The sequence below is a fragment of the Scomber japonicus genome, chromosome 12 (genome assembly GCF_027409825.1).
Source record: "Scomber japonicus isolate fScoJap1 chromosome 12, fScoJap1.pri, whole genome shotgun sequence".
In the NCBI taxonomy this organism is placed as follows: domain Eukaryota; kingdom Metazoa; phylum Chordata; class Actinopteri; order Scombriformes; family Scombridae; genus Scomber; species Scomber japonicus.
Window position 1 is genome coordinate 14,235,900 of NC_070589.1, and position 9,647 is coordinate 14,245,546.

The 9,647-nt window shown below is 39.0% G+C and overlaps 1 protein-coding gene across 1 annotated transcript; it reads left to right on the forward strand.

Annotated features, from left to right (window-relative positions):
* The first annotated feature begins 445 nt into the window (after window positions 1–445).
* copb2 (COPI coat complex subunit beta 2) lies at window positions 446–9,014 on the forward strand. Its single transcript, XM_053329346.1, has 22 exons — window positions 446–548; window positions 986–1,123; window positions 1,697–1,783; window positions 2,127–2,253; window positions 2,395–2,543; window positions 2,712–2,858; window positions 3,070–3,169; window positions 3,298–3,440; window positions 3,608–3,807; window positions 3,907–4,017; window positions 4,287–4,375; window positions 4,467–4,573; window positions 4,769–4,912; window positions 5,819–5,949; window positions 6,205–6,412; window positions 6,561–6,671; window positions 6,801–7,015; window positions 7,111–7,249; window positions 7,555–7,692; window positions 7,862–7,939; window positions 8,110–8,289; window positions 8,542–9,014. The coding sequence occupies exons 1-22, from the start codon at window positions 546–548 to the stop codon at window positions 8,635–8,637; spliced, it is 2,841 nt and encodes a 946-aa protein (XP_053185321.1). The 5' UTR covers window positions 446–545; the 3' UTR covers window positions 8,638–9,014.
* Window positions 9,015–9,647: the final 633 nt, after the last annotated feature.

Sequence of the window (9,647 nt, forward strand, 5' to 3'; positions counted from 1 at the left end):
GAAATAGCCTAGATGAATAAGCATCTGCCTACTACTACTCTTATTACTTCTACTACTACTACTACTACTACTACTACTACTACTACTAATAATAATAATAATAATAATAATAATAATAATAATAATAATAATAATAATACAAAATAAGATATAAGAAGATATAACCTAAAGAAAATAACAAGTTACGATTTTAAAAAAGCCTTCCTGAATAAAAAGTTTTTACAGCCACTCACAGTTACTCCAGACTATCTATACATTTTTTCTTTTAGCTTTAACTTTTTCCATTTTCCCCATATAAACTGTATATAAAAGTATCTAGCATAACAATTTGCCCTATAATATAGTGAGGCGATGTCACGGTGGCAGTCACAGCTGACCTTCATGTCACGTCACCAGTTCCAGCTCAACTCTCGCGATACCGTGATTCAGGAAGTTCCACGTCAGTATCCAGTGCACTGTTCACTGAAATCGCAACATTTGGAACCCGATTGCCCCTGCTTAAAACACATTTATCTGATCTTATTGCGACAACACGGTGATAAAACATGGTAAGAAACATTTTAAATACTTCGGAACATGTTTTGTTTACGTATATGTCCTCCGAGTCTCTTAATTTATGATATAATGCGCAGTGAAGGTCTAAATAATACTCCATTCTTGTAAATAGCTTAGCGGCTAACTAGCTTGAGTAAGCTAGCTAACCGATATTAACATTTCTAACTTTGGTTGTTTGGTTTATGTTGTCGAATGAATTACTGTAGGATATAGAAGTAACTGATTATTGAAACTCTGTTCCTCAGTCAGTGTCAATATGATAATGGTTACTTTGTCTTTACGAAGAGGTTTAAATACCATCTCGTTTACGTGTCTGCTAATATGACAGAGACTTTTGCCACATCATTAATGTTGAACTTCCATGTAGAAGCTGCTCACTGGTACTATGCAACAGCATGAGAAATGACATTAATATCCCCCGTCTTTTCAGCCTCTGAGGCTGGACATTAAGCGGAGGCTGACAGCCAGATCTGACCGAGTCAAGAGTGTGGACCTTCATCCCACTGAACCATGGATGCTGGCCAGTCTGTACAACGGCAGTGTCTGTGTGTGGAACCACGAAACACAGGTATGATCACTAATTACTGGTCCAATCACTCTAGGTGACACTATACAGGAGTAACGTTACTGTGCAAAAGGCTATAGGCACTAAAATTGAAGATGCTGTCAAAATCAATGTCATGAATAGTTTTATTTATCAATGACCTGCACAGTTGTTTCAAGCATCTTGGATAATTTGCCACAGTTGTTATGTGGATTTAGGCTTCACACTTGTTTCTGTCTCTTCATGTAATCCTAGACAGACTTAATGGTGTTCTCAATATTGTGAGTCATTATATATTATATGTTGCTGGATTTGTGGTTTTTCGTGTTGTTTATGGTAGCTATTTATGACTCTGGCTATGTTTGGGGTTGTTGTCATGCTGCAGAATAAATTTGGGACAGATCAAATGTCTCCCTGATGGTATTACATTATTATACATATCACAACATCTAAAGTGCCCAAAACTTTTGCACATTACTAAGCATGTTTGAATGACAATGACTTGGCCAGTGCATTAAATAAAATCAGCAAAGTGAAGCAGTGACAATGCATAAAATAGATCAACTTTAACCTGGTCAATAATGTTCTTTTTTCCAGACCCTAGTGAAGACTTTTGAGGTGTGTGATCTTCCTGTCAGAGCCTCTAAATTTGTGGCCAGGAAGAACTGGGTCATCACAGGAGCGGTGAGTAACATTTAAGTGTTTGTGTTGGGACCAGGACTCTGACAGTAATCACCTATTATACCAGTGACATCAAAACTGGTAATATAAAGAGATTATAAGCTTAAAGAAGTTTCGCTTGTAGTTTTACTATTTTCTGGCCATGTGCTATAAAATCACGTGATGTCACATTACACTGTTTGCTTTAAGTGTTCTCCATATGTTTGACTCAAATAACTGATACCAACATATTTTATAATGCTTTTGAATTTTTCTCTTTATTTACTTATTCAGTTGTGTAACTTTCCAAAAGATTACGGTGTAAATTATACAAATTACTGAACATTTCTTTTCTCCTTTTGCACAGGATGATATGCAGATCCGTGTGTTCAACTACAACACCTTGGAGCGGGTCCACATGTTTGAGGCCCACTCTGATTACATCCGCTGCATCGCTGTTCACCCAACCCAGCCATACATCCTCACCAGCAGTGGTACGCTAGTAAAGTCTTGACTTCACCTAGTTCACTCTAGGCTCTCCTGATTCACTTATCACAAAACACTCAAATTTCTCCTCAAATCCACCTGTATTTCTGTATGTACATATGTATGAATATGTTTCTGTGTCTGTGCAGATGACATGTTGATCAAGCTATGGGACTGGGACAAGAAGTGGTCGTGCAGTCAGGTGTTTGAGGGTCACACTCACTATGTCATGCAGATTGTCATCAACCCGAAGGACAATAATCAGTTTGCCAGCGCCTCCCTGGACAGAACAATCAAGGTGGGAACCACTTGGTGTTACTGCTGTCACCCTTACTGCTACTAACTTTACCAGATACTCAGCTTCTGTACTGTAGCTTTGTCAAAGTCTATAGATTAATCTTGTGTATTCCTTACACATTTATAATGAAAGAAAGTAATTTTATATCATATTTTTGTGTTGTTTCAGGTTTGGCAGCTTGGCTCTTCGTCTCCCAATTTCACTTTGGAGGGTCACGAGAAAGGAGTCAATTGTATCGACTACTACAGTGGAGGAGACAAGCCCTACCTTATATCAGGGGCTGATGACCGCCAAGTTAAAATCTGGGACTATCAGGTTAGAAACCTTATTGTTGCATTTCTTACTCTGTTATTTCCATCCACATCCTTTACAGGGAGATCAGGGTCAGTCACAGAGTACTGACAGCGCTAATATGAATGTTTGTTCCTCATTGCTCCGCCTCTTCTTAGCTGTGGGCATCCTTTAGCAAACATTTAAAAGTCCACATAATAAACCTGCTCCAACTTAGTTCCTCTCTGCATTGTAGAACAAGACCTGTGTTCAGACTCTGGAAGGCCACGCTCAAAACGTCTCCTGTGTCAGCTTCCACCCCGAGCTTCCTATCATTATCACTGGATCCGAGGATGGTGAGCAGGAATATTACTAATCCTTTCCTCCCCAAACAAAAAATCCCACTACCCTACATCCTACACTAGTTCTCTCACAAAGCCTCACTAATATTTGGTTTTTGAAACAATACATCTTCCCTCTGTAGGTACTGTGCGTATTTGGCACTCTAGCACTTACCGCCTGGAAAGCACACTGAACTATGGCATGGAGAGAGTGTGGTGTGTATGCGGTCTCAGGGGCTCCAACAATGTGGCATTGGGCTATGATGAAGGCAGCATCATCATCAAAGTGAGTACAAGGACGAGTAATTCTGCAAATTTGATTGAGAGGATAAAATTCATACTTCACCCTCACTACAAAAAGTGTGAAGTTGTAAAGATGATAAATATAAGACATAGCATGACAAATCAGACACTCCCCCTCACTTCTCTTTCCTGCTTCCCTCTGCTCTATAGGTGGGTCGTGAGGAGCCGGCCATGTCTATGGACACCAACGGCAAAATCATTTGGGCCAAACACAGCGAAATTCAGCAGGCCAACTTAAAGGCAATGGGTGATGCCGAGATCAAGGACGGAGAGAGACTCCCGCTGGCTGTAAAAGACATGGGAAGCTGTGAGATTTACCCCCAAACCATCCAGCACAACCCGAACGGAAGGTATGCATACACTCAACACACATGTTTGACTCGTTACCACACTATTATTTTTTACTTTAGAGGAGCTCTGTTTCATTTGTATGTGTTTGTGCTCATTAGGTTTGTTGTGGTGTGTGGAGATGGAGAGTATATCATCTACACTGCAATGGCTCTGAGGAATAAGAGCTTTGGCTCAGCACAGGAGTTTGTTTGGGCACATGACTCTTCTGAGTAAGTATTCATTTTGAAAACAGAGGTTTAGTTTTGTAGTAGCTCACAAAATCTGTTCTGAGTTTAGCAAAGTTTATGCACTAAATACATGAGCAAAATCTGTATTAATGCAAAAAAAAAAAACTATTAATCTTCACACTGAACATTAGAGACCACACATTCAATTATAGTTCTCACAGTGCCAAGGGATTTTCCTATAAATGGGTGAAACCACTTTGTGTTTAACTCCTACTAATTAAATAACTGCTACACTTTCATGTTTGTAACAGATATGCCATCAGAGAAAGCAACAGTATTGTCAAAATCTTCAAGAATTTCAAAGAAAAGAAATCTTTTAAGCCTGACTTTGGAGCCGAAGGTAATAAGAAGATTGTTTTATAGCTGATTACTGGTTTTGGAAGCTGTTCTCACTGTTTTTCTCACTGGATGTGTTCCTGTTGTCCCTGCAGGGATTAATGGAGGTTTCTTGCTCGGGGTGAGGTCAGTGAATGGCTTGGCATTTTATGACTGGGAGAACACAGAACTGATCCGCCGCATTGAGATCCAGCCCAAACACGTAAGATTGACTTCCTTTTCATATTTAGGTATTTCAATCCACACATTTTGAACATAGTGTGTGTGATTAATCTTGCCAGTTCTTTTGCTACTGTAACCTGGGTGTTAGCAGTATTATGTGTAAATCATTTAGTAGGTTTTCTAACTAGTACCTCACTTCTTTTTGTCTGATTCTTACCTTCACCTCAACCTGCAGATCTTCTGGTCAGACTCTGGTGAGCTGGTCTGTATCGCTACAGAGGAGTCCTTCTTCATTCTGCGTTACATGGCAGAAAAAGTAGCCGCCTCCCAAGAGAACAATGAAGGAGTGACAGAGGATGGTATTGAGGATGCCTTTGAGGTGAGTGTCTGGATATGGATGTCTATACGTCCCTTCCTTTTTGCGTATATGATACAGTAACCATACAGGTAGGGGTGTGACGAGAAGAAGATCTCAGTCAGAAGTAGGAGATGAGGAGAGGAGCAGTGGTAAGTTGACCTCAGGTCTCTACACTGAGAGCCTGAAGTAGGAGGAGCGGGGGAATCTAGCACAGCTATGGAAGCCTAATGATGGAAAAAGTCAAATTAGTCACACTACTAAATTATAACACAATTTATATGTTGTTCTACTTGTGTATTTATGTGATACAGGATTTGTGCAATTTACTTTTATTTCTGTGTTTTTTTATTAGCAATATGTTATCATTTGTGATAATTGGATTCTTTATTTAATTTATATTTACATATTAGAATTTTTTCTACTCTTTATAATTTACTTTTTGGTATTTATGTTATTTCCATTAATACCAAAATTCTCCATCTATAAAATATCTATATGGGTAAACCTTTTACAGTATGTATGCATGCTGCATATGATAATTATATATTTAGAAAGTAGAACTGAAGTGATTCATTACAAGATGAAAAAAAAAACATTTCAAAATGCACCTGCATTATTTCCATTTTGTGAATATATATATATATATATATATATATTCATTCATTCATGTATTTCCTCATTGAAGTTTTCTTAAATATAGTTAAAATCTCGTCTCTATCTCGTGAACCCAATATCAAGTCTCGTCTTGTCTCGTGAGCTGAGTGTATCGTCACACCCCTACATGCAGGCATAAAAATACTCAGTCTTCAGGTTAGGTTTCAAAATTCTGGCAATCATCATAGTACAACATAACTCGAACATAGTGCTATAAACCAATATCTCATATGTATATATATATACCCTTACTGTTGATTTAATGTTGTTCAGGTCCAAGGAGAGATCCAGGAGATTGTGAAGACTGGACTCTGGGTTGGAGACTGCTTCATCTACACCAGCTCTGTCAACAGACTCAACTACTATGTAGGAGGAGAGATTGTCACTATTGCTCACCTGGACAGGTAAGAATACAGAGTTTTGGCTTGATTTTAATGGTGACTTTGTTGTTCAGATAAATTGTTATCTCTAACCCTCTTAAGGTTGTACAATGCATGTATCTAAAGCAAAACTATTCTTGTAAAAAAAAAAAAAAGGAAAAAAGTATCAGTTTACAGTTGTATATAAAGTTTAAAATACGGATGCTACGCTTTAAAAGTGTTTTTGTTTGCTGTGAAGTGTGCAGCATCCTAACAATTTACTGCCATCTCTCCATGCAGAACAATGTATCTGCTGGGTTACATACCCAAAGATGACCGTCTGTACCTGGGAGACAAGGAGCTCAATATTGTCAGCTACTCCCTGCTGGTCTCTGTCTTGGAGTACCAGACTGCTGTAATGAGAAGGGACTTTGGAATGGCCGACAAGGTGCTTCCCACAATTCCAAAAGAGCAGCGGACCAGAGTGGCCCATTTCCTGGAGAAACAGGTCAGGAAATGGCACTAAATGGACTGTAAAAAAATTAAAGGGCATATTTTCAATTCATTTTTGTTAAGATATTCAGAGTTAAAAAAAGCCAAAAGGACATAACATACATTCTGTGTTAATGTCATGTTTTGTATCTTTGTCTCCTCAGGGTTTCAAGCAGCAGGCACTTGCTGTGTCCACAGACCCTGAACACAGGTTTGAGCTGGCGTTGCAGCTGGGAGAATTGAAGATCGCCTACCAGCTGGCTGTGGAGGCAGAGGTAAGATGTTGTTTGTGCTCTCTACCCCTTAATTTCCCTCTTATCCACTATAGTTTTCATTTTTACACTAAAAATGAACACAAACACAGTACTCCCCTTTTCTCAATGCTGTCTTTCTCACCCTTACAGTCGGAGCAGAAGTGGAAGCAGTTAGCAGAGCTAGCTATCAGTAAGTGCCAATTTGGGTTGGCCCAGGAGTGCTTGCACCACGCGCAGGATTACGGCGGCCTGCTTCTCCTTGCCACAGCCTCTGGCAACGCCACCATGGTGGGCAAGCTGGCTGAGGGGGCAGAGAGAGATGGAAAGAACAATGTGGCCTTCATGACCTACTTCCTGCAGGGGAAGTAAGTACCAAGTGTATGAGACTGAAAAGGGGTGACAATGGTGGGTAAACTGAATATGTGGTTGCTAGTGTAACTGTATCGTCTTTTGTCTGCAGACTGGACCAATGTCTGGAGCTGCTGATCAGAACTAACAGACTACCTGAAGCTGCTTTCCTGGCTCGCACCTACCTGCCCAGTCAGGTATCCCGTGTGGTCAAACTGTGGAGGGAAAACCTGGCCAAAGTCAATCAGAAGGTCAGTCCTGCTCCTGGGGTTGTTTATTTATTATAGAAACAACATTGCTACAGGAAATTATTTGACCTCAGTATGAATTCTAGTTTTTGGCCACTTTTGGAAAAACAATCTATGTTTGCGATTAAAGATATTATTTAGATTAATAGAATCAGAGTGTCCCCCAACTCAAATGGTTTGGACAGAAAGTTCGACTGTAGATTTTACCTTTTTAAAAAGAGAATAAAAATCTTTTGATCTGAAGATTTATTTTATTGCAGTGTGGATGTGTTACTGTTGTTCTTGAACGTGACCTATTTTCATTGTAGGCGGCTGAGTCCTTAGCAGACCCTACAGAGTATGAAAATCTGTTCCCTGGGCTGAAGGAAGCCTTTGCAGCTGAGCATTACCTCAGAGAGAGCTGCTTGGGCACCACCAGGCCAGCCAAAGATTATCCTCTGGTCACGGTGAGTTTTGTGTGTTTGAAATGGACGAATTGGACAGTTCTGTTGTCAATAGAGAATAATTCTACAACTTAATCACTTTTTGGGTAAAATGCTAGAAGGTCAGCCTAAAAATAAAAATGTCTAAAGCTGTGTTATCATCTTTTCTCCTGTATTTCATTTTTTTTTTTAGCTCAATGAAGACAGGAATATTCTTGAGGAGGCTCAGGGATATGAGCCCAAAGGAACTTTCCTTCCTCCTGTCACCAAGGTTTGTCTACAGTATCCAACATTTTCTGTTGACATTCAATAATAACTTGATTACATATCATTTGTAGATATTGTTTTTTTTTAATATAGAAAAGGAGTCAATAAATGCTGGATGAAGCAATATAAAAGTTGTATTCAAATATTCATTACCTGTCTGATTCTGTCTGACAGACACAGGATAGTGAGGAGTTCACCTCAGTGGCAGCAGCTCCTGAAGCTCCAACAGCAGCCTTCATGCCTTCACAGTCTGAACCTGCAGCTCCTACTCCACTGGGGAAAGAGGAGGAGGAGGAAGTAGAGGAAGAGGAGGAGGTAGAGGAAGAGGAGGAGACGGAGTCACAAAAAGATAAGGTGGGATTTGTCTTCAGCTTTTTATACATGATGAGATTCTTACTGATCATAACACACACTGGACTCTGTTTCTCAGAATGAATTAACAATTAATCAAGTACTTGAACTGGAGATTGTGCTCTAATGGAGAGGTTTTTTTTGTATCACATTTCATACAATACCAATTCAAGTGGTTTGCATATAATAAGTACTAATAAATATTATTCAAACCAATAATTATGTTCACTCCTTTGTGTGTCTCCATGTGTGTAGTGTTTGGACGAGCTGGAAGTGGACCTGGACAACATGGAGCTAGATGACATCGACACCACAGACGTTAACCTCGATGACGACTTTCTAGATGATTGAAACCTTCTACCACTCTGCTCCTCAGCACTCGTCAGAGCTTATTTAAAAACAGAGAGAGAGACCAAACACCCCTTCCCTTCCTTTTTTTGTATTTGTACGTAAAAATATTATATTGTCATGTCCTCCCACTGCAGTGGCAGGATTCGAGTAGATGATGATGATGATTCTATCAGTAATGTTTTACTCTCAGAAGAAAAGGAGACAGATCATGTCTGTTTCCGACTCTCCATTTTCTACACCATTTATTGATCTTTGAGAGCCTTTCACTAACTGTGCATTGAGCAATATGTTATATGTACTGTTTGCTTTGTGTTGTCTGTAATGGCAAATCAAAATTAATGAAGTCCAATAAATTGCGGTTGCTGTACATATTCCAATTTGACTTAAGAGCATTCCTTACTGAAGATTTAACCAAGTTTTACAATTACAAGCATATCCAGAATCTTTAAAAGCATTCTAGGACAGAACATGATGAAATATAAATATTGTTAATGTATTAAAAAACTGCATAAAACAAGATTGTATGTTTTCTAGTTGCCAGAAAAAGCATAATTGGATCAAATGCACTTTTTCAAGAGTACGATTTAAGCAACCAAAATGACTATTTAGCAAGTAATTATTACTTCAACTAAACATTTTTAAACATACCTATCATTGACACAAAGGAGTCTTTTTCATGGCAGACATGGTTGACCTAAAGCAGGAAAACGCACAGGAGAAATTAATATCATTAACAGTATATGTATATGTACAGATCATACATACAATGGTTTAATTAGTAATGGTTTAATTTGTCCACCTCCCAATAGGTGCACAACAACAGAGGAGTGAGGAAGATTAAGTCAATTAAGGACAGTCTGTACACGCACTGAACCAAGAAGATCTAGACTGACTGGGGGAGGGCTTGGTTTTATTATGGTGCTGCTTGAAATGCATAATAAGGATATTTACATGTAGCTTGTTTGTTACTGCTAAGATGTTTTCTGAAGAAAATCAAAAATATATGTTTC

Excerpts from the sequence above, each read along its gene's own strand:
- copb2 (XM_053329346.1), top strand. Across the intron at positions 3,808-3,906 it reads CAGCACAACCCGAACGGAAG|GTTTGTTGTGGTGTGTGGAG; the intron begins GTATGCATACAC and ends TGTGCTCATTAG. Across the intron at positions 8,290-8,541 it reads CGGAGTCACAAAAAGATAAG|TGTTTGGACGAGCTGGAAGT; the intron begins GTGGGATTTGTC and ends CCATGTGTGTAG.